Genomic DNA, 26,139 nt, shown 5'->3' with positions numbered 1-26,139 from the left:
ATTTAAAAATAATACATTTGTTAAATATTCGTGTTGGAGAAGTTGCCACCGAAAATTCCCACTGGGAGGCAACATTTCGAAAACTGAAGTATGTGATAATATAGCGTGAAACACGCATGAATTTCACTGGTGAGAGAATATGTAGGCTACCCTACTGTGTAACACTTCCACACAACATGGACAACTGTACAGTTTGCTGCTGGTAGACTCAGTAGAAAGATATTGACAATTCAGTAACTTCAAGTTGCCATCATGGTAACTACTCAAACCAGCCAATCAGAGTCCATGGTGACAGGTCAGCATTACTACTAATAAAGATACGGTCACACGTCGCTACTTTTGCTGTGCAACTTTTGTACTGCAGCTGCAAAAGTTGCGTGTCATGTTCACACGTAAGCCAAAAGTAGCGCGCTGCACGCTACTTTTCGTGCTGTGCAACCCGAGTGCAGCAAAAGTTGCAACTGGAGGTTGCGAGTCTGTTCACACACAAGGCGCTACTTTTGCAGCCGCAGTCATGCTGCAGGTTTCCATCTCCATGTTGACTTCTCAATATACATTTTGTGGTTATGTTCGCATTATTAAGAAACTCATGTGAAAGCTTACTTATCTATTATTTGCTTTTCTGTCCTAACTAGTATTCAGAAATTGGCATTATTTTTATTATAAAGTTTTTAAAAACGCCTATATACTTAAATGATAACCAACAGCATATTCACGTAATCAATGTTGGCAACCCTCCTGTTTGAAACTACGCTACAGAAAATTAAAAAAGTGAATTATATCGTCAGCAAATATGCTCAGACTGTGTTGTGCATTTAATAACTGTTACAAATAATTTATTTTCATCACATCTAACATTAAAATACATCCAAACAATAAAATTATCATTGGCACATTTGGGTGGCAACACTTGTCGCAACCGCCCACCAAAAGTTTCAACAAAACCGATATCAAAAATACTGCGGCTGCAATCCTGAGAACCCTGTTCACACATCGCTACTTTTAAACTGCGCCCAGCATGAAAAAGTAGCGAGCAGCAGGTTCGGCAGCCGCTACTTTTCGGGTTGCACTGTTGTTCACATGTTGCAGTACGAGAGTTACGCAGTTTTTTGTACTGCATCGCTGCAAAAGTAGCGACGTGTGATCGTACCTTAAGTTCACAGTGAGCACGTGGCAGCCAGCTGTTTTGTTCGGAAGTGTTGAATCTTTGTTACTGTGTTACATTGAGTATTCAAGTTCTGTTGTGACTATTGTTTTCATAGCCATTTTGTTGTTGATAAGGAAGAGGATAGGTTTTTCTGACCTGAAAGCCTGGGAAAGAAAAAGGAATTGGAAAAACGAATGACAAATTTAGTTGTTTTCCAAGAGGATGCAATCCTGCAAAATATGTATTTATATTACCAATGGAAGGAGCATCCATTGTTGAAAAAGCTGCAGACTTTGCTACGAGATGTGGACTCTTCCATGACAGTATTTCTGCTCAGACTGGACCAGACCAGACCAGACCAGACGAAAAGCCGAGGAAATCATTTCAGTGCTTGAGGAACGTGTTTTCTGGACCAGTTTCTTTCTGGAGTGAGGTTGTACAGATTATATGTTGTATTTCTCGTGGAGTGATAAATAGTACAGTTACCTTGGATTCTGTTGTAATATATTTTGCACATTATATCTGAGTTGAGATGGCTCTTAATGTGGTTTGATATAATTTTTTAATGAACCTGCTAGTATTTGAGGTTGTTTTTGAGACTATAATATAATTTTCTTGTCGACACTATGTGGTAATGTCTTGATTCTGGCTTTAAACCTCTGTTACCCAGTGTTGCCTCAATGAACACTCCATTTTTTATTCATTTTTTTATGTAGTACCCTCTCATGGGTACTCACCTTGTTGTGGTGAGGGGGCTTAAACTTGTTGTTTAAGCTAACAAGTAACAAAGAGGTACCCACATAAGCTGCATTAACACCAATGCAGTCCCACTATATTTTTCACTTCTTATGATTCATGGAGTCCCTCAGTGTAAAATTCTCCGGAGGTAAAATAGTCCCTCAATCGGATCTCCGGGTAGGGACTGCACTGAGAGAAGCCAAGAATCGTACTAAAGTACTTATTTGGAACACCAAAAGTCACACCGTCCATTCAATCAGAGCCAAGTTTAATATTGTAGTCTATTATATTCATATTACTCATTTCGTGTATTTCAGGAATAAAATTACATTTGTGTTGGTTTGAAAATTTTATTTTTTGTTTCAGTTTACAAGTGAAGGGTATGAATCTATGGTAAGTACAAATTTTCTCTATGGTCGATATCTGCCTGTTAATAATTTTAATCACTGTTAATTTATGTCACTTCCAGGAAGAATGATATTGAAGATGAAGCTTTAGATAATGGAGTTTGCAATTCAGCCAATCACCTGCGCAAAATAAAGTTGAGTACTCTGTAGACACGACTGAACTGACCATACAACTTGGGTACATAGGCATCATACTGTGCTTGGAATAGGTTTCCTGCAACTGGATCTCCAAGATTGTACTTCTGGGCAAATTTCCTGATGGAAAATTTTGGACGGTCTCCAACAGTTCTGAAATCCATAGAAACAAATTGTTGTACTGTCATCTTAACGAAATATGATTAAGTCAGCAATCAGCAAAGAAATTGAAACACAATTATTTATAAATTTTGGAAATTGAAGAGGCCAGTGTATGGATGAGTCCAGGAATTCGTCATGTGACTACCTCACATTCACCATAGACTTGGGGAAAACCTTAGAAAAATCATAACAGACAGACATCCTAAGCAGGATTCGAACCCACACCAGAACGCAGTCTATGAAACTTCAGATTGCTATCTCACAAGAGTGGTCCATCTGAAGTTCATGCTCCATAGAGTCAAACTGGTGACATTTATGATTAAATTGAATTATTAAAACTGTTTCGCATAAAATCATATAAATTTTGTAAGACTTCAAAATCATTGCAGTTTAGTTACCTGTTGTTGACACGTCTTTCCTCAAAATTTATCTTTCCAGGCTGTTTGTACACCAGAAACACATAGCGATGAAGTCCTGAAAATAATGGTGTTTTGCGTGACAGTAAGATGATGTTCATATTAATTAAAATATGTACAAAATAGCAACACTTTATTTACCTGAACTAGTTTTAAAATATTCTAAGATTACATTATAACTTAACAATACATTACTGTAAGATTTTCAGTCTGTTGTACGGCTATTGAAGTTAGGGTTCTCAAGCAAAATTACAAAAACAGATTACACACACTTAAATTAAAATTTTCCTGCAAAGAAAAGCAGGATGCACACCTATGTAAACGAAATTTTAGAATTAAATTAGAACAAAATCGTAAAGTGGACTTTCAACTACAAAATACTCTATTCTGTACATGAATAACACGTTTTCCTCTTTTTAATAGATATTTCTTCTGCAAGTTTTATTCTATTTGATAAGGGTATTGACAATAATGAATGCATTATTGATTATTGAATCCGTGTATCATTTCAGCTGCGCAAATGTTTGAATCTAATTCACAAAGACAGACTCACCTTCAGTTACAAGTCGGAGCTTTCATATGTTTGGCAACTCTGAGGGCAAGGGCGGAAGCGAAATAGAACACAAGGTTTGAATGCAGATTGACAATTTGACATTATACAGGGTTAGTTAAAAGTCCCGCACCACCTAAATAACTTTTGAAGCATACGGTTCAGTGACATGAAACTTGGTATGTGAGGATAACCATATACTAAGAACTCAGTAATGGTATTACCGAGTTTTTTCCACTTCCGGTTACTCCAACTCTCTTATCTTAAATGGAACATCCAATATATTATTTTATTTTTGAATAGTACTCATTAAGAGCTTTTCAAAAATTACCCACACTTGATACTTCTGTACAAATTCAGTCAAGGAAACAGAAAAGTGTATCGAATATTAAAATAATAAACGCACCACCTAAATAACTTTTGAAGCATACGGTTCAGTGATATGAAACTTAGTATGTGAGGATAATCATACGCTAAAAACTCAATAATGGTATTACCGAGTTTTTCTCTACTTCCGGTTTAACCGGAAGTAACTTCAACTGTCTTATTTTAAATAGAAGACCCAATGTATTTTTTTTTTTTTTTTGAATAGTGCTCATTAAGAGCTTTTCAAAAAGTACCCACACTCGATACTTCTGTACAAATTCAGTGTTGCTAAGTCAAGAAAACAGAAAAGTATATCGAATATTAAAATAATAAAATACTCCTTCCTTAACAAAAACAAAACAAAGCTAGCTCACCTTCTAAATTATGTGTTCAAAATGGTAGCCCTCAGCTGCTTTACAGTGTGTCACTCGATCATAGAAACCATTTAAGGAATGATTTAACCAGGCTTTAGGAATATCTTGCACCACTTCCATTTTTATTTAGCAACACTGAATTTGTATAGAAGTGTGGATACTTTTTGAAAAGCTCTTAATGAGCTTTATTCAAAAATAAATAAAATATATTGGGTGTTCCATTTAAAATAAGAGAATTGGAGTTACTTCCGGTTTAACCGGAAGTAGAAAAAATTCGGTAATACCATTATTGGGTTCTTAGCATATGGTTATCCTCACATACCAAATTTCATATCACTGAACTGTATGCTTCAAAAGTTATTTAGGTAGTGCGTTTATTATTTTAATATTTGATACTCTTTTCTGTTTTCTTGACTCAGCAACACTGAATTTGTATAGAAGTATCAAGTGTGGGTAATTTTTGAAAAGCTCTTAATGAGCACTATTCAAAAATAAAGAAAATATATTGGGTGTTTCACTTAAAATAAGAGAGTTGGAGTTACTTCCGGTTAAACTGGAAGTAGAAAAAACTCGATAATACCATTATTGAGTTCTTACTGTATGGTTATCCTCACATACCAAGTTTCATGTCACTGAACCACATGCTTCAAAAGTTATTTAGGTGGTGCGGGACTTTTAACTAACCCTGTATACTGGTACTCAATTCCAGATAAGAAAAATATTGGCGTAAATAAAAGAGTGGAGTTTTACCACCTCCCATACCATCATACCAATTTATACGTGTTCTCCAATTGGCTAGTTTGACGTACGCATTAGAAATTAGTTCGAATTTCTTATCAAGATGTTGATCATTTATGATAATTTAGACAGAAGTGGCTTCTCTGATTCAATTCATGTCTTCTCTAGTTGTTGGACGCACCTGGTAGATCATATCTTTAATTCTCCCTCACAAGAAGGATTGCCCGTAACTCAGGATTGCATCATAATACAGTGTTTAGAATTCTCAAAGACAACAAATTTCATTCATACCATATTCATCTCCATCAGGAACTTGGGGGACATACTTCCAGACTTGTGTTGATTTCTGCAACTGATTTCTAAACACGGACTGTGATTTCGAGCTCAGAATTCTGTGGACTGATGAGGCAACTTTCAAAAGTAATGGTCAGATGAATCTCTACAATTCCCATTACTGGTCTCCAGTTAATCCACACTGGCTATGTGAAGTGGATTACCAGCACGTGTGGAGCTTCAACACATGGTGTGGCCTCCTCGGACACCGAGTCATAGGACCATACTTTTTTGAACGCACGCTTCCTCCGAAACATTTTGCACCAGTTGTTTCATGATGTTCCCCTTGCGCTTCGGTTAACGATGTGGCTTCAGCAGGGCGGCTGTCTGACTCAATTTTCACGTAGGGCTCGGCGAGTTACTAACTGGTTATTCCCCTACAGTGGATTGGACGAGGAAGATCAGTAGCCTGGCCTGCCTTTGCTCCAAATGACTTCTTCTTGGGGGGAGAATTAAAGACATGTTCTACCAGGTGCGTCCAACAACTAGAGAAGATATGAAACAAAGAATTAGAGAAGCCTGTATGTCTCAGCTGTGCTGAAGGTCTCCGTGCAATCACTGATGTTAGGAGGAGATCAGAACATTGTTTAGCACAGGGTGGCGGACATTTTGAACACTTACTATGAAGAGTGTATGTACATAAATAACATACAACATTTGTAAGAAAATACCATTTTTGTTGCTTTGTGAGTTAACAATAAAAGTTAGAAAAAAAATTTCAGTAAAAGTTGTTTTTTTTTTTTAAGTAGTTTCCAATGGCACCTTCAATGACCCATGTTCTCATTTGAAATTTCGAAGTTGACCACAGGTACCCCTACTTCCGGTTTGTTACTGGAAATGGTACTGCTACCAATCCATTCTTTACATAGGTTTTGGTTATCAAATTTTTTTTATGAACAACCAGTATCATATAGGTAGTTTTCGAGAAAAAATGGCTGATACAGGTGGTTTGAAACACCTGGTATAACAAATTAAAGTGAAAAAAATCGCAAAAAAACTCACAATATGAAATTCGCTATAAAACAACGCAATAGTAATAATTCGCGAATGTGTTCATTTTTCGCTATTAGAACTCTGTTTCGTGATTTGTCGTGATCGTTTTGTCCGCATATTATTAATCAGAATCACTTAATTCGTAAAGATTAGTAAAAGTCTATTGTAGTCTATATCTATTATGTCGTGGTTTTCGCGATCTCCATAAATACCCGGCCCTGGTTGTAGGACACGTGGAATATCCAAAAAAAATATCTATTTCTGAATGTTTATTCCTTAATTTTAGCTTTCACACGGCTCTTTATACGTATACTTTGAAGTTACGAGTCGGTTCGAGTAATTCTTTTGAAAACAATCTCGGTCTCGGGTTGTATTTGGTCAGAGGGACTGAACTTCAAAATGTTGGCCTATGTAGAGCTCTAAGATACAGAAACACAGAAATTATTAATTTATGCATCAGCATTTTTGGACAAATTTAGAGTTCCAATATACTCGTATATCTTAGTAAAATGCTGAGTTTTATCATATTAGCAGCTTCACCTGTATGTTTAGGCGGTCCAGCTCCAACGTACTCACTGAGGGCCTCTCCTTGATCCACTCTGTTGTCAGGTATGTTGCCAACTAACCAGTGTCGAAACTCTCTCCTCACGGGTTTGGCACGGGTGGGCACATCCGGATCTGTGGATCAAAATCGTTAAAGTCTATGCATGTTTACTTACTTACTTACTTACAAATGGCTTTTAAGGAACCTGAAGGTTCATTGCCGCCCTCACATAAGCCCACCATCGGTCCCTATCCTGTGCAAGATTAATCCACTCTCTATCATCATATCCCATCTCCCTCAAATCCATTTTAATATTATCCTCCCATCTACGTCTCGGCCTCCCCAAAGATCATTTTCCTCCGGCCTCCCAACTAACACTCTATATGCATTTCTGGATTCGCCCATACGTGCTACATGCCCTGCCCATCTCAAACGTCTGGATTTAATGTTCCTAATTATGTCAGGTGAAGAATAAAATGCGTGAAGTTCTGCGTTGTGTAACTTTCTCCATTCTCCTGTAACTTCATCCCTCTTAGCCCCAAATATTTTCTTAAGAACCTTATTCTCAAACACCCTTAACCTATGTTCCTCTCTCAGAGTGAGAGTCTAAGTTTCACAACCATACACATACAAAAGAACCGGTAATATAACTGTTTTATAAATTCTAACTTTCAGATTTTTTGACAGCAGACTAGATGAAAAAAGCTTCTTAACCGAATAATAACAGGCATTTCTCATATTTATTCTGCGTTTAATTTCCTCCCGAGTGTCATTTATATTTGTTACTGTTGCTCCAAGATATTTGAATTTTTCCACCTCTTCGAAGGATAAATCTCCAATTTTTATATTTCCATTTCGTACGATATGCTGGTCACGAGACATAATCATATACTTTGTCTTTTCGGGATTTACTTCCAAGCCTATTGCTTTACTTGCTTCCAATAAAATTTCCGTGTTTTCCCTAATTGTTTGTGGATTTTCTCCTAACATATTCACGTCATCCGCACATACAAGAAGCTGATGTAACCCGTTCAATTCCGAACCTTATGCATGTTTACTGTAAGAAATATGCTAATAGCCTATTAAGTGACGTTATAAGAATTATTGGTCAGCAAATGCAAATATAAAGTCGGTGACGGTAGTCTGTCGGCTACCATGCTAACAGATTCGAGATTTGAGGATTTTTTCTTTTAGGCCTACTTGGTCATTTAACGACGTTGTATCAACTACTGGGTTATTTAGCATCGATGGGAGTGATGATAGCGAGAGGGTATTTGGCGAGATGAGACTGAGGATTCGGCACCTATATTACCTGACATTCGCCTTATGGTTGGGGAAAACCTTGGAAAAAACAAACCAGGTAATCAGTCTAAATGGGCGGGAATCGAACCCACGTACGAGAGAAACTCCGCACCAGCAGGCTAACGCGCTTTGCCTCAGCTACGCCGTGACTTTCGCGGACTCAAGTCCCGCCGATTGCATTGCAATTTAAATGGCAACAAAGTCTTTACTCTGGCTTCCTGTGGGACAACCGTGTCGTACATCTACGGCATGTAAAAGTAAATTTCTGTCACAAAATACTCCAGAAAAAAGTTTATCGCCACATTTAGTTACGACCAGTGGCGGTTCCTGCACGTTCTAATTGGGTGTACACTATCACTTTCAAAATGTAGCCTATGTATTATATTATACCAATGCATCAATAGATAGTAGATAGACGTGCCTACATCAAGCTGATTTTTGGGAAATTATTAAAGTAAAGGATAAAATCATATCATTATTTATTTACATTATTTATCTTCAAATTTTAATTGAGTGAAATTTATTTATTTTCTTTCATTGCCGAACTGTCTATAAAATGTGCACAGTTAATTCGTACTCTTACGAATCTAAATTGTATCAGTATCACTATATGCACTAATTACATACCGGTATAAGCTTTCTTTCTTTACCTTTAACCTATCCCTTATAGGTTCATTTATACGACCCATACCATACATAACTTTGTTTTTTCTAACGCAACTCTAGTTTTGTTTTTACATTGGGTGTTAACATCGACCTATCTACAACACTGGGTGTCCGACACTACATAGAAGTTGATATCAGTGCTTTTTTTTCTGGTGGAACGCGCTGATGTTTTTAATATAATTTTTTTTAAATTTCGATTAGACCTTGAAAGTCTTAGTTGGACGAAGAGGAGATTAAAAACGACCATTTTACCGCGCAGTGAACAGTCATCCCCCTGTCCGCTATAAAATATTCTACACAGAGTTTCACCACCTTTTTCTCCAAAAGAAAAACGCTGGTTGTTATATTATTATTATTATTATTACTACTACTACTACTACTACTACTACTACTACTACTACTACTACTACTACTACTACTACTACTACTGCAATAAGTGTGTCGCGATAACGTGGGCGTTCAGTAAAGTGTGTCGTCAGTCAATAGAAGGTTGGGAACCACTGTGCTACGCTAAATATTGTGACGTAAGAATGAGCGGCGATTTTAACTGGTTTGGCAGTGCAGTAAAAGAAGCTGTATAAAAGTTGAGTTCGCTGCTTAATTTATTTCAAACTTATATCTGCAGCTTCACAAGAACACGCTTCTGACTTACACAGTATTTATATAGCTAACTTGTTCAGTTTGAATTCCTCTCCAACTCTACAAAGTGTAGGGAGCTATGTACACTCTATGAGAAACGGCAGATCATTATCAGAAGTATGGGATACGGATTTAAAGGTTGGAGAGAAATACGTAGTTGGCGAATAGTGAGGTCGGCTTTGCTGGGCAGTCGAAGCGCAACTCATTCCTTCATGGCTGCACAAGAAACCTCTTAGAACGCAAGTGTTTAGGGACGCTTCATGTTCTGCTCGGTAAGCACCTCTGTCTCTTTCGTATCCTCCTCTGTCTTGAAATTATATCAATTGTAACTAGTCCACACCTGTAGAGTAACAGCGCGTCTGGCTGCGAAACCAGGTGGCCCGGGTTCGGATCCCGATCGGGGCGAGTTACCTGGTTGAGGTTTTTCCAAGGTTTTCCCTCAACCCAATATGAGCAAATGCTGGGTAACTATCGGTGCTGGATCCCGGACTCATTTCATCGGCATTATCACCTTCATCTCTTTCAGACGCTAAATAACCCAAGATGTTGATAAAGCGTCATAAAATAACCTACTAAAAATTGTAACTAGAATTCTTATTCGAATTTCTGATGGAGAAAATCACAGTTGAAGTACCAGTACTCCCATTTCTTAATGATGAGTGGCGAAAAAATCGGTGCGAAACTACCTCGCTGTGGTATTGTTGTTCCTTAGTCAACTGTCCGAAGACAGATCTAAACCTCATAAGTGACACCAATAAGGAATCACTCATGAAGCAATTAGGCTAGTAGATAATGGGATAGGGTGGCCAGTTACTTTCGCCAATTGTATATTAATAGCTTCAATATTTTGGGATTTCTTTCATGATGTACTGTGCATCTCACGAAACAAGAAACCAACAGTAACACTGAATCAAGTAGGCCTAAGGTATCTGAAGACGAAGAGAAGCAAAAAAATAACTAGGCTTCGTAATTCATCTACCTATAAACTGGAATGAAGTTGCCTGATTCGAAGTATATGTGATGTCACAGCGCAGGTACAGGTACGTTCGTATACAAAATAGTTACGCATCCTCTGCTCACTTCCTCTAGAAAGTCAAAACCGGGACGCAGTCATAGTGAGTAGTCTTTATCGATCACTAATCTTGCTAGTCATATTTTTTAAATAACTACATCTTTGTGTTATTATTACAGTATATTATTATGATGTACAAAAGTACATAATGTATTTTCGTACAGGAATTCTGTGTTATCATATGATGAAGGATGGATAGAACTGAGGGGATTCGATCCGGCATCGGAACTGGACTCAGGTGTGGCTTAGTGGATAAAGCGTCAATACATGTAGAGCTGAAAACCCGGGTTCGAATCCCAGTGCCGGAGATAATTTTTCTCTATTCTATCCATCCTTCATTACATCTTTGTGGCTGATTGAAGGTTCATTGCAGAGGTAAAATGTCGTAGATAAGACGCTCGAGCGTGTAATATTGCAGGACATAGTTGAAGATATTTTAACTAATATTTTCACTGTCAATATAGGCAACATTATTTGTAAATTGTGTAAAATAAATGTAAAAGTGACAAAAACAGTGCACTGAAAGACACTGCAATACCAAAGGGCACAGAAAGTGTGCTGAGCGTAATCCAAAAGAACCAGTACCATCAAATATCTCAAAATTATGAAGATATTAACTCGACGTTTAGCATGGATTTGTATAGCCTACCATGTTGTTCAGTGCCAACATCCCAATTAATAAATTAAATAATCTACATTTTAGGGAATTTCTAGAAAAATACATAGAAAATTAGTGGGTTTTCAGTGATGAGCGACATATGCAATACCCTAATGAAACACAAAAAAATATCAGATAATAGGAATATCTTGTACTACATCATGCACCAATAATGTCACGTGCTATTGAAAGAATTTCTTGCAATATAAAGTAATTTCAAGTGATCTCCAAATATGTTCAAGTTTCGTAACTTACGAATGCACGTTATTATTCACTGCAAAGATCACGAAGAAAATGAACATCACGGCTCAAGCATGTGTTTACTCGTATAGGTTCAGAATGTAGGGAGTTGACTGTACTCCACGAACAAGTAGTGATGACCTGTTTGTTTATATCCATATCCGTTCCATTACCTGTGTTCGGCGTACTATATACCCTATGTGTCTTCAACTTCAGTCTTAGGTAGCTGAATACGAAGCCTACAAATAACACTAGTTCTTTGCAGTCCAGAACGTCAACACACACTGTCGAAGTGACCAACCTGTCATACAAAGCAAGTAGTAGGCCCCTTTCTCAGCGTTCCAGTATACAGTTGGGACGTCCTTTACCTGTGTTGGAGTCATTTCGTTGCCAAGGTTCACCTCCACGCTTCCATATGTCACCTGAGACAAAATTTAAAGTATGTCAAGAATATTGGCAAATGAATAAAAGTAGGCCTACAGAAAAATTCTTACAATAAATACAATACTCACTGAAGCAATACCACACTTCAACGTGTGGTTGTTGAACATTTTTTGTGTATAGAGGAGTAAATATCAATAAACGCCATCCCATCACACAAATATATACACACACTTCGAAAAAAGAAACATATTATTTTCCTAAAAAGGAGACTTCAGAGTCAGCACATACATTATGCATGAATTATTTGCAGACAACAGGACAGGATTCCATCACATGCTTGAGACATAAATGGACTATTCAGAAAAAAAAATATATATATATATATATATATATATATATATACACAGAGTGTTACGGATTTGAGTGCACAAATTTTTAACACGAGGTTCTTTGTATGAAATATAACCAATACGTCTAATGAAATATTTTTCTGCAACGCATAGTTCAACCAATAACAAATAAATTATGTGGAAAGTTTCGTTGCCGATGTTTTCATAGCTCTCTAAAATTTCAAGGTTTACTATGAATGTTGTGATAGATATAAAAAAGATAAACAATTTATGTCTTCGTCTTTTTTTGCACCGTTTAGCCTATTCACGAATTAATGCTCAAATTTTATTATCTGTACGTTCCGTGCAACGAAACGTAATATTGTACGTGGCATTAATTTGTGAATAAACGGTTCCTGCTCCTTTTTCGGAAATGTTTTGTCTGTCTATAACCAGTTTGTGTGAATATTTCTTAACGCAAATGCTTGCTTTCACTCAAAAATAATTATTCAACAATATATTTATACATTATTTTATTAATGCAATGGTCCGGAATTTGAATAATTGTGCTTTCACATTTGACATGGTAACATAACGTTGTACATCTAGTTGCTTAGGAGTTGCCTTATTGCAGTACAGCTGTCGTTTAGTCAAGTGTCCGAAGGCCAATAAGGTATCATTCATAAAGCAACTAAGCCAAGAGATAATGGGGTAAGGTACCCAGATTCTTTCTCCCTTCCATTGCATACATCGCTGACTATAACGGAAACTAGCGCTGAGGAAGTTTCGGCATTTTCTGTAGTGAAAACCGTTCAATTTATTTTTTTTGGAGATGTATTTTATACTATACGCAAAGCATAATAAAATCCTAAGAAAACTAATTCGTATATGCAAGATGTATGTGTACGAAGCGCTAGTTCAGCCGTAGTAGCATATTGAACAAATCAGACTTCAGATTGGAGTACCGTATGAAACGAATAAATACAATTGAAGAGTAGACAAATTTTATTTACAAGTTATACGTGGCTTTATGCTTAATTATAATGCATAATTGCGAATATAGAAATAAAGGAAGTACTGATAGAGTAAACATAGCGTATAATTTCAACACGTGAAAATATGCGTACAATCCAACTGAAAATTATTGAAACGTGCATAAATGAATGTGCAAGAATATCGTAATGAAGTGTACGTGCTTTATTTCAATTATAACGCACTGCGCATGCTCACTATTCTAAGTTCGAGCTATAACGCACTGAGCATGCTCAGTAATCTAAGTTCGAGTTATAACGAACTGCGCATGTTCAGTATTCCCAGTTCGAGTTACAACGAACTGCGCTTGTTCAGTAATCCAGGTTCGAGTTATAACGCACTACGCATGCTCAGTATTCCAAGATCGAGCTATAACAATCTGCGCATGCTCAGCATTTCAAATTTGAGTAACAACACACTGCTCATGCTAAGAATACCAAGTTTGACTTATAACACACTGTGCATGGTCAGTATTCCAAGTTCCAGTTAAGGTGCGTACACACTTAGCGAACGAACGAACGACAAACGATTGCATTCGTTGATTGAAATCGGTACGTGTGTACGTCGCAGCAAAGGCAAACCGATCGTTTGGTTTGCCTTCGGAAATGATCCGTCGCTTGTCGGTACATCAAAGGAAGTTGGTATTCGTTGTGGACGGGATTTGCCACTAGCTTGTAGTTCGTAGCAGAACGCAGCGCTTAGTTCAATTTCACTAACAGGGTGTCGAAACTAGAGTGGACGGAAAACGCTGTTATAAATCTTATTAATGCATATAGGGAGCAGGAAACTTCATGGAATCCCAAGTATCCTACTTACCACAATAAAATAAGAACACATGATGTTTGGGAACCTATTGGAAAGATGTTTAGCTGCAAGATAGGCGAGTCAAACACGTGCAAAATTTGAAAATTATTTTTGTTTATTTATTTTCAGTGGATATATGTTTTTTGTTTATTGTAGGGAGCAGAAGTTAAAAAGAAAATTGAATCCCTACTGACATCATTCTGGAGTGAAAGACAGAATTCCATAAAAAGATCTGGAATGGGGAGTGATGAAGTGTACGAGTCAACTTGGTTTGCGTATAAACATATGTCGTTCCTTTTGGACAAATTCACGCCCAGGAAAAACAAAGTTCCAACCTTGTGCACACAAAATAAATTATTGGCACTGAAAAGTGTATTTTCGTAAGCATGATACGCATACGACAAACACAGACAAATCTATCTTTTTAATATTTTAAGATAATTATTGTCAGTGAGGTATCCGTGTACTGAAACTTTCCCCTGGGGCCTATTTCATAAAAGTAATAATTTAATACCATTACTAAAAAGGTAATAACATTAAGTAATATTATTACTGTTCTGTTTCATAAAAGTAATACTTAATACTATTATTTATTACTGTAAACGCTCATATTATTACTAAAATAAATAATAATATTACTAAAGTGTTTCATAAAGCAGCAAAGATAATTAAATTTATTAATAATATTAACGTTAGTTCCATGACTATATTTTAAGTAATAGTTTAATAATTTGTAAAAAGTAAATGCCAATATAGGGTTAGATTTTGAAGATAAAACCATGAAACCATTTGAAATGGATAATTCTGACTCAAATAGTGATGAAGAGGGAGTGTTTGTCCGACGTCCAAGAAATTTTAGACAACGAATATCCTACAACCATATGCAAGAAAGTTACGAATATAATGACATAGTTGACCTTTCAATTCGAGAAATTTTCGCAAAAAACTCTGTTTCTTCAAGTTATTTTCACGTCTTTTCCCCATTTTAAAAAGCATCAGAGACAAAATGAATGACTAACAAAGTCCCTCTCCATACTTACAAATACTTACAAACTGTCATAGGCGCCAATGTAGGTGGACCAGGCTGAAATTGAAAACTATCTTATCTAGTTGTAAAAGAGGAACAATTGGAAAGGATGAAACCTAAATTAAATTCAATTACAGTATAGAACTGTTAGAAAGTAATTACTGTATATTTTACATTATTTTTTGTTATTTGAATGATTGAACTTAACATTTTCCCCTGCTTTCTCGTCATTTTTTAAATTATAATAATTGTTCAGAAATATATGCCTATGAGACATCTACATCACAGAATACAGTAATATTAATATTTTCTGTACCTATTGAAATGTTTTGTCAATATATACTTGTGACAACCTGAATCTATATACTCTTCACTAATTAACATTGTGAAGATCTTGGTGAGCCAAAATCTTTTGCAGACATATATCAACAAGTAGATCAATTACAAAATATGTGGACTACTTTAAACCACCCCTATTGAGGGCATAAACTAAAATTAACTTACGAGATTTATAGGTACCGTATCTACAATTCCACATCACAATCTCTAATTAGAACATATGTATTTGCATTTTGTATAGTCAGGTAACTTCTTGAAAATACTACTTACAACATAATCAGCAATAAAAACCCATTAAGACAATTTCAGTATTTTTATTAATTTCGTCATAACATTAATCTTCTAAAACATCGACACCTTCAAACTCAAACACGATATTTTCTAGGAACGACTTCACCGCGTAAGTACGTATGTCGTTATTGCATTAATTATTTATTTTTGGTAAAAGAGTAATTTTTATGTGTATTTATTTACGCTTGCACCAATAATTTTTAAGCCTTTTTATATAAGTACTTGCGCAGTATTCCGAATTATAACGGAACTTGAAATATCTTACATAAGACGCTTTGCAGGGTCCACTAACCCTGTTGTTAACACTGTCCTTAAGGCTGCTACAATATTGTCATCAAAAGTTTTCACTGCTTAACATTTTCATATGGTACTTCTTTAGATAACGAGGTGCAAGTTTTACACACGCGCGCACACACACACGCTTCTGTCACTGATACACTGTTTTTGGAATTGCAAACTTTACAACAGCAGAGACGTGAACAATTAGGAATGATAAATATCTGTTCACAATATTTTAGATTTATCATATTGTTTCTTTTACTCGTAAATCAACTGAATCAAATAACAGAAACAATAACTTCGAGTTGCAGTTATTTACAATCTTATCTGAAATAAATTGTCTCCCAAACCTTCACACATATTACGATTTACTCTGTCGTTGCTATTAAAGATAGTTTATACTTCAAAACTTATTTCATTCAACAACTGTTAACAGAGAGAATAATATAAATAGCTGTAGATTGCAGACCAACTTGGTTATGTTTGTCAGCCTTAACCTCAAATCATCTGGCTACTGTACGTATTTTATGACTCGTGCAAAACGTTTATGAAACAGAATTTAGTCGGTTATAAAATTGTTTTCATGACTGTAATACTATTACTTAATATTATTACTGTATTTATGAAACAGGCCTGCACTTGCTATAATTATATTTTCGTCTGCCTTTATAGCAGATAATCAGCGAATGTGAATGTTTTCTGACAATTTGCTGATGATTTGTACGTCGCTTCAAACAGCGAACGAACAACGAAGTTTTGCTTCATCATTCGTTTGTTCGTTCGCTAAGTGTGTACGCACCTTTATAACGCACTGCGCATGGACGGTATACCATGTTCGAGTTATAATGCACTGCGCATGATCAGTATTCCACGTTCGAGTTATAACGCGTTGCGCATGCTCAGTATTCCAAGTGCGAGTTATAAGCCACTGCGCATGCTCAGTATTCCAAGTTCGAGTTTTAACGCACTGTGCATGCTCACTTTTCCTAATTCCAGATATATCGCACTGGCATGCTCAGTGTTCCCAGTTCGAGACTCTGTCCCTCTCTCTGCGCATGCTCAGTAATCCAAGTTCGAGTTCTAACGCACTGCGCATGCTCACGATTCCTAGATCGAGTTATAACGCACTGCGAATGCTCAGTATTCCAATTTCTAGTTTTGCACAATTTCTAGTTTTGCTCAGTATTCAGAGTTTCTGTTATGACACACTGCGCATGCTCATTTTTCCCAGTACCAGTCTCTCTCTGTCTCTCTCTCTCTCTCTGCGCATGCTCAGTATTCAAAGATCGAGTGATAACGCACTGCGTATGCTCAGTCAATGCCTTTTCGATCTAGACCAGGCCGTAATGCTGGTTGTGAGACGTCATTTGAAGATTCGGTCTTTTCTATTTGAGTATACGGAGCTCAGTGAAATATGATACTTTATTGCATGTCAGTGCTCAATTTAATTTAGTGTAATGTGTGCATAAGATCCGTTCACTTCTTATTGCATAAAACGTTGGAGAAATAACTACAAAACTGTGTTATTTAATGTGAATGGAGTTTTATATGTTAAATAACCTGTTTGCATCATCATTTTAAGATTGGAATGGAAGCTATTTTAAGATTTAATGAAGAAGAATTTTTTATATTGTGATTTTAATTTAGCACATCTGTCTTCCTTACTTGTAGGTAGAAAATTTACCACATTCCCTGCTATGAAATTAGTGTACGTACTGTTGTGTGTTACTTCCTCTGGTAGGTTAGATAAATACAATTCAGTACAACCTAGTATAGTAAGGAAGAAATAAATATTACAATTAAACTCTTATTCACTGTAATGTGTTAATATGTTCCATTTATTTGTTGCATAATATGTTGCAGGAATAATTATAAAACTGGGTTATTTATGTGATGAGATTCACAATGTTAACATAACCTATTCGCGTCAACAATTTAAATTGAGAACGAAAGCTATTTTGAGATTTAATAAAGAAGATTATATTAAGATAAACTTCAGAACACGGTTACCTTCCTTACTTCTAGGTAGAAAATTCACCACAGTTCTTCTATGAGGTGTACATACCGTTATATTACGTATCCTCGTAGATAGTCGATAAATACAATTCAGTACAACATAGTATCATAATAAATAAATAAATAAATAAATAAATAAATAAAAGTACAAATTCAACGTGCGGGGGTATCATACATGACGTTATGTTTAATTATAATTTATATTGTGAATAGAGGAATATAAAGTAAATACAGTAAACATAACCTATAATTTCTCTATGCCATCATAACGTAGCTATGGAGAAAGTCAAAATTAGGCAGACATAGTTATTTTATATAATTACTTCTTAATTTAAACTAAATACATTAAGCTTTCCTGATCTTTTCCGGAAATGTTTTTTTATGTATATAACTTGTTCGTGTGAAAGTTTTCTTAAGGTAAATATTTCCTTTCACTCTAAAATAATTATTCAACAATATATTTATACATATATTAATGCAGTGGTCTGGAATTTGAATAATTGTGCTTTCACATTCGACATGGTAATATAACGTTGCACATCTAGTTGCTTAGGAGTTGCCTTATTGCAGTACAGCTGTCGTTTAGTCAAGTGTCCGAAGGCCAATAAGGTATCATTCATAAAGCAACTAAGCCAAGAAGATAATAGTGTAGAGTAACTAGTTTCCTTCTCCCTTCTATTGCATACATCGCTGACTATAACGAAGACTAGCGCTGAAGCAGTTTCGCTATTTTCCGAAGTGAAAATCGTTCAATTTATTTTTTGTGGAAATGTATTTTATACTATACGCAAAGCATAATAAAAGCCTAACGTAATCAAACTAAGTTGTATATGCAAGGTGTAAGAGTACGAAGGGAACTACCTCAGCTCTAGTTTAGGCCTAGTAACATATTGAAATAATCAGACTTCAGATTGGAATACCGTATGAAACGAATAGACCCCTAAATACAATTGAAATGTAGGCAAATTTTATTTACAAGTTATACGTAGCATTATGCTTAATTATAATGCGTCATTGCAAATATAGAAATAAAGGAAGTACTGATAGAGTAAACGTAACCTATAATTTCAACACAACAAAATATGCCTGCGATTCAACTGAAAATGACTGAAACGTGCATAAATGAATGTGCAAAAATTTCGTAATGAAGCATGCGTGCTTTATTTCAATTAATTATAACGCACTGCGCATGCTCAGTATTCTAAGTTCGAGCTATAATGCACTGAGCATGCTCAGTAATCCAAGTTCGAGTTATAACGCAATGCGCATGCTCAGTATTACCAGTTCGAATTATAACACTCTGCGCATTCTCACTATTTCAAATTCGAGTTATAACACATTGTGCATGCTCAGAATTCCAAGTTCGAGTTATGACGCACTGCGCGTGCTCAGTATTCTAAATTCGAGTTATAATGCACTGAGCATGCTCAGTAATCCAAGTTCGAGTTATAACGCAATGCGCATGCTCAGTATTCCAAGATCGAGTTATAACACTCTGCGCATGCTCAATATTTAAACTCGAGTTATAACACTGCGCATGCTCAGAATTCCAAGTTTGAGTTATAACGCACTGCGCATGGTCAGTATTCCAAGTTCGAGTTATAATGCACTGCGCATGCTCAGAATTCCAAGTTTGAGTTATAACGCACTGCGCAGGGTCAGTATTCCAAGTTCGAGTTATAATGCATTGCGCATGCTCAATATTCCAAGTTCGATTTATAATGCACTGCGCATGCTCATTATTCCACGTTCGAGTTATAACGCACTGCGCATGCTCAATATTCCAAGTTCGAATTATAAAGCACTGCGCATGGTCATTATTGCAAGATCGAGTTATAACGCACTGCGCATGCTCAGTATTCCAAGTTCTAGTTTGCACACAATGCACATGCACAGCATTCGGAATTTCTGTTATTGCAAACTGCGCATGCTCAGCGTTCCCAGTTCGTGTCTCACTGCGCATGATTAGTATTCCACGTTCGAGTAATAACGCACTTCGCATCCTCAGTATTCCAAGTTCGTGTTATAATGTACTGCGCATTCGCAGTGTACCAAATTTCGATTTATAACGCACTGCGCATCCTCAGTATTCCAAGTTCGTGTTATAACGCACTGCACATTCACAGTATACCAAAGGTCGAATTATAACGCACTGCGCATCCTCAGTATTCCAATTTCGAATTATAACGCATTGTGCATCCTCAGTATTCCGAGTTCGAATTATAAAACACTGCACATGCTCATTATTCCAAGATCGAGTTATAACGCACTGCACATGCTTAGTGTTCTGAGTTCGAGTTATAAAGCATTGCGCATGCTCAGTATTCCAAGTTCGAATATTAACGCACTGCACATGCTCAGTAATCTAAGTTAGAGTTATAACGCAATGCGCATGCTCACGAAGTTGCAGTTTTCATAGAATGCGTATGCTTAACATTCAGATTTTCTGTTATGACACACTGCGCATGCTCAGTGTTCCCAGTTCGAATCTCTGTCTCTCTTTCTCTGCGCATGCTCAGTATTCCAAGTTCTAGTTGCAACGCACTGCGCATGCTCAGCATTTCAACTTCGTGTTATAACACACTGCGCATGCTCAGTATTCCAAGTTCTAGTTTTCACACAATGCGCATGCTCAGCATTCGGAGTTTCTGTTATTACAAACTTGCGCATGCTCAGTGTTCCCAATTCGTGTCTCACTGCGCGTGATCAGTATTCCAAGTTCGAATCATAACGCACTGCGCATCCTCTGTATTCTGTTAGGCCTAATGGTGCCACTGTTGTAAAGGAAACAATTCAGCAACTCAGCCCAATTCCGGATGCCAGTAAGAAGCGAGAAGTTAGTCGACGCCAAAAATCTGAAAAAAGTGAGGTTTTGACATCCAGTCCTTACAAGACATATCTAGAAGAAAAAAAATAATGAAAAGTTGAAGAGAGAAGTCAAGAGCCTAGTGCGTGGGAAACGCCCCCTATCAGGAAAATTCTTCCCAAAAACCTCAAGAAAGACAACTAAAAAAAATGACGAAAAGGAGGAAACTACATGCAGTTTTGCGGGAATCTCATGACGAAGATTGGATCCAAAGTTCTTCATGTCAAATGTGGGCTCACGAAGCCTGTGCCAGCATTCCTGAGACATCTGACAGATATGAATGTGATTTTTGTCAAAAGTAATATGTGACCGGTACTGCCTGCCAATTTCCTGATTGTATCGATTTTATGGACATTTAATTTGTTTTATAATAATATTATATAATAACTAATATTATTATATAACTAGTATTATATAATAACTAATATTATATAATAATAAAATGTATTAATATTAACTTCTGAATTTTTTTGTAATTACCATTGAATTAAATAGTATATTGTGACAGCGACGTGAGATTCGAACTCACGACCAGCGTCCCGCGAGAGAGCATATCGCGCGGGCTTCACGGGGAAAGGGGAAAGGGGCCTACACGCGAGGGGAGGCTGCGCGCGCAGCTGCTACTTAACGCAGTGAATGTGGAACGACCTTCCCGACTATTCCAGAAGTCCGTCGAAGTGGAGATATCGAGATAATTCTCTACACACCTGTAGAAATTTCTCGCAACTATGATTTTGCTATAAAAGAAGAAGCGCCAGCGAACTCGAGGAGAGTTTTCAGTTATTCAGTCAGTGAGTAAGCCAGAGCAAGCAAGCCAGACTTGTGTGCCGGAGTTCGACTCGAGTGTGCGTCCGCATCTGCGTCAGCATCCGAAGGCCTGAGTTCGAGTGCAGTGGACCGCAGTCGGAGGGACCCGAGTTCGAGTACAGTGAACTGTCTCTGAAGGTCTGTGGTTCGAGATACTGTGAACTCGAGTGACTGAGATAGAAGAACTGTGAACTGAGAACTGGTAGTTCTGATTTGTAAATAGTGCTTTGTAAATATTAGTTAAGATTAACAGTTCATTGTTGTGCGTAATAGTCCAAGTAAATTGTCATTGTCGTCGGTGGAGTGCTATAACGAATACTGTGTTGAGTGAAGATCCAATTGTTGACGAGAGCGTTTAAGGTGAATTGTAGAAAGGAACTATTGTTGTGACGAATAAATTACATTGTTGTTACTAATAAAATTCACAATATGTATTTAAGTTATATCAAAAGAGTGTGTCAAAAAGTTGATTGGTTTTTTTTTATTTATAATCCAAAAAAGCTTAAGCGGTCGGTACTGCAAGATTTCCCCCTATGTATCAATCAGTCATTCATGAGGTTCATATTCTACGTCATATATGCGCAATAAAAACAATAGAAATGATGAAAAGTTGTGTGGTGTTTGGTTGTTCAAAAGAACAAAGAATGGAAGTTGCATCTAGTTCCATAGGGAAGTTTATTTTGCATTTGTTACGATAAAAACGAAAGTAAAGCGAAGCGTTATTGTAGGCCTAAGCTAGCCATCGATTATTTACATAATCATTACCATTACAATTAGTATAATATTTATTATACAGGGGCATCATTTTGTTTTTACTAACATTTCTAATATTAATCTGACTATACCTTTGGATTAACGGTTGAGAACCGGAAAAAATGTTTATTATCCCCTTCCACGACCGGAGTTTGATGAGTTTGATGATACTGGTATAAAACACAAATAAATCACTGTACTACGTATAGTAGGGAAGAAAACTAGTGCATCCATTAACGTACCTAAACTTTGAAATAATACGTTTTTGAGTTTGATAATTTTCGTTAGGTTTTATTTAATAAAAAATGCAGTATTAACAATACGTTATGCAGTGTATATTATACCGTCTTGTAGCGCATTAGCATACATTATGGAAAGTGAATTAAAATTTGAAATTATTTAAAATCTGAATAATTAAACAAATTGTTGAAAATGGTGGCTGTTCATTTCGATAGATTCTTCAGCTCTTTTGTGCATATTATCGCACTATAGCCTATTGTACCTAATTCCAATTTCCGGTTTCGTCCTCCGTACTAGTAGGGGAGAGTCGGGTAGTATCGGACATCGGGTAATATCGGACAGTGAGTTTATTTCATCTACCACACGATGATAGTACTTGATTGACATGGTTACGTTTCTGTGATGTCGCATAGAGAAACGTAACCATGTCATTCAGGTACTACCATATGGTGGTAGATGAAAGAAACGCACTGTCCGATACTACCCGACTCTCCCCTAACTCATGTTGAAATAATTCTGAACGTACTCTTTAAAAGAGTACATTACGTACTCTAAATTCAGTCTTCACTTCTGCCGCACAGATAAATTAACTCAGACATATTATCTTACTGTCCGGCCGAGTGGTTATGTCGCAGGGTCGTAGAAAGGGGGAAATGACGTGATAGTTAATTACTAAACGAGGCTCTTTCATTTAAGTTATTTTAAACAGTTATATAATATTACGTAGACGTTCAATTTATAATAGAAAATATTTTCAAAACAGGGCTAGGACAGCCCAGGAGAAGCGGGTGAGGAAAATCGGGATGCGACGTAATCAAAAGGACGCACAGTAGCTGCACGAAAATATGATTAAATAATGAATGCTCAATTTCACTGGAAAACGCGACCGTATTTCTGGAACGAACTGTACTCAGTCACTCACTCAGCACTGTTTACTGTGACCGTAAGACGACTTTGCATATGCGACCTTGGTTCTGTGCGGAAGATGGGTGGAAGTTCACTAGTAGGAGGGGTGGGAGTGAAGTACATTAAGAAACTCAGGTACAATAAAAATTGAAGTAAAAATAAAATGATGTCCCTGTATATTTTATTTATTTTTTTAATGTGTTCGCATTCTCAACCCGAAATCCCAGATTTTTAAGCAATAGTAAGAAATATTGGTTGCCTTCCAAACAGTTGCATAATATAGCAGTCATTTCACAAATGAATATTTGGCCTTGAGCGCAAGTAAAATTACTAACCAGAGGCTGTTCCAGAAAGAATATCATCGTAATGATGCCTGTCCAAATCTTGGATTTAAAATATCGGCATCGTAATCAATTCAAATGAACAAAAAAGAAAATTAATGTTAGAAAAATACATAATGAAATTTAAAAAAATAATATTCTGCGACAAGATTTGGTAGCTATAAAAACGATAAAAATTTATTGAAAATAAATAATATACACTGAATATTATAAAGATGAATAGAGATGGTGATTGATGATGTTCAATGAAGATTTTAAAATGATTGTTGCAATTGTCTGAAGAGTCTTATCAGGAACCTTTAATTTCCTGAGGATCTCCAATGTAAATTTGGGAATTGTTCCTCGCGCACCAAACATAAGTCCAATGATATTCCAATTTTGAATATTATATTTATGACTGAGATCATCACAGCATGGAAGGTAAATAGCGCGTTTCTCTTCATGTACCTGCTTTGGTTGATCTTCATTAATTTCGAACCTTACAGTGGGGTCAAGAATGAGACCAGATTTTTTTATCTCGGTCAGTGATTATGATGTCAGCACGCCGTGTAGATCCTTCCGTAGAGACATTGAACTTCCTCATATACTTCGTATTCACCATGTTCCCTTAATCTGTCAGCAATTATTGAGCGGACTGTGTTATGTCTGTCAATTCGCAGTAATTCCTGAGGGCAGAAACCTAGCACGTTCAAGTTCCCTGCTCACTTGCAGAAGAAAATTTCAGTAAGGAAGAAACTTGTACGTTGTATTCCACTGCTTTAATTAAACCAAAAGGATTCACAAATAATTACTGACGAAATAGTAACATGACGTTAGTCATTGTTAATGTTCTGACACCAACCCAGACCTGTTGACCAGAAGTTCGTGGCCTTAGGTTCTAACTAACAAAACTGGCAAAAATGTATTTTTCATTTGTAATCATCATTGGCGTAGCATGAAATTTTGAGCAGGGGAAGCTAACTCAAGTTGTCTTTCATGTACATATGAAAAAAATGTATTACAAAAATATAGTCTTAACCCGTAATTGGTGAGGTGGTGACTGTCAGTACCCCAGCCATTGTAAGAAAAGAAGCCTGGGCCAGGTGGATGTGCGGAGATATATAATTTTTTCATTGCTTATTATGCTGCCTGCTTCCCTAATTTTGAAGAAAACCTTGTTAAAACTAATAAAAGTACTTGATTATATAAATTAAAAATTCAGTTTGATTATCTGAGTGCTACGATACAAGTTTCTAAGTTGGGGTAAGTGCAATCCCCACCTCACCAGTTACGTGACTAGAAAAATACCTCACCACTTACGGGTTAAAATAAATAATAGTCAATGTCAAGTCAGTAGTCCGAAGATTGGTTGGAATCTCGTAACACCAATAAGGCATGCCTCAAGTGGTACGTAGTAAAATATGATTCACGGTTTACACATGTCTCTAACAAATAGACACGTATAGTATAACATTAGCTCACTCCCTGTCATACTTAGAGAAATCACAATATTAACGGTCAATAGATACAGTATTAGTATCATTACGTAAGTATGCATCTGTCTTTTGGTTGTGTCCTTCATTGACAGCAAGGGAGTCGGTCATTTGTTTGTTAGATCACACTTTTGTTCGTAAGTCAGTCTTGATAATAGAATTGTCCTAAAAAATTCAAGTAAATTGGTGCCAGGAACTGTTATTTCACTGGTTATTTATTATATCAACCATAATGCACACTAACACTTCAACTGAACACAACTCACGAAAGGGATGACTTGGAAACGAAATTATTTTCAATGTAAAAGCTAGCTTCTTGCGAGCCTTGCGACCAGGGTAGTTTAGTTAGAAAGGGATGGAAAATCTGCGAGGTGGGTTACACCAACGAGCACAGAATACATAGAGTAGACACTAGCATCTTAATACCATTGGACGAAGTGAAGCCGGTTTGATGGACCTGACGCCATCTTGTTGCTACCAAAACATTGCAAAATAGCTATGACATTATAGCACAGTCTACTATATACAGTCGCGAAGCTCAATATGTAGTAAAAATGCAAACATGGATAGTTGCCCACCACTAGGATCGCTACTATCGTCTCATCATCGCAGATCTCTCTCCTAGCAGACGACAAAATATGTTACACTTTCGTTGTCGTATTCTTTTGGAAAAATTAACACCTTCCTTCCATTATTGAAATATTAAATGCATAAAGTTAATTTATTATTTTAATGAAGTATATTAAATTCCACCATAAACTCGAAGTTACCTG

The 26,139-nt window shown here is 36.5% G+C and overlaps 1 protein-coding gene across 2 annotated transcripts in view; it reads right to left on the bottom strand.

Annotated features, from left to right (window-relative positions):
• Positions 1-2,215: 2,215 nt before the first annotated feature.
• LOC138710476 (protein D3-like) overlaps positions 2,216-26,139 on the bottom strand; it is a 31,403-nt gene continuing 7,479 nt past the window's right edge. For both annotated transcript variants that reach the window (XM_069841397.1, XM_069841398.1), the window contains exons 2-5: positions 11,782-11,902; positions 6,900-7,037; positions 2,988-3,063; positions 2,216-2,580 (exon numbers count right to left, since the gene is read on the bottom strand). In XM_069841397.1, coding sequence (XP_069697498.1) covers positions 2,409-2,580; positions 2,988-3,063; positions 6,900-7,037; positions 11,782-11,902 — 507 coding nt within the window. In that variant the 3' untranslated portion in view covers positions 2,216-2,408. The remainder of the gene's footprint in view (positions 2,581-2,987; positions 3,064-6,899; positions 7,038-11,781; positions 11,903-26,139) is intronic.

This window comes from Periplaneta americana, chromosome 12 (genome assembly GCF_040183065.1).
Source record: "Periplaneta americana isolate PAMFEO1 chromosome 12, P.americana_PAMFEO1_priV1, whole genome shotgun sequence".
In the NCBI taxonomy this organism is placed as follows: Eukaryota; Metazoa; Arthropoda; class Insecta; order Blattodea; family Blattidae; genus Periplaneta; species Periplaneta americana.
The sequence above is the reverse complement of the archived record's forward strand: the minus strand, read 5'-3'. Positions and strand labels throughout refer to the sequence as shown.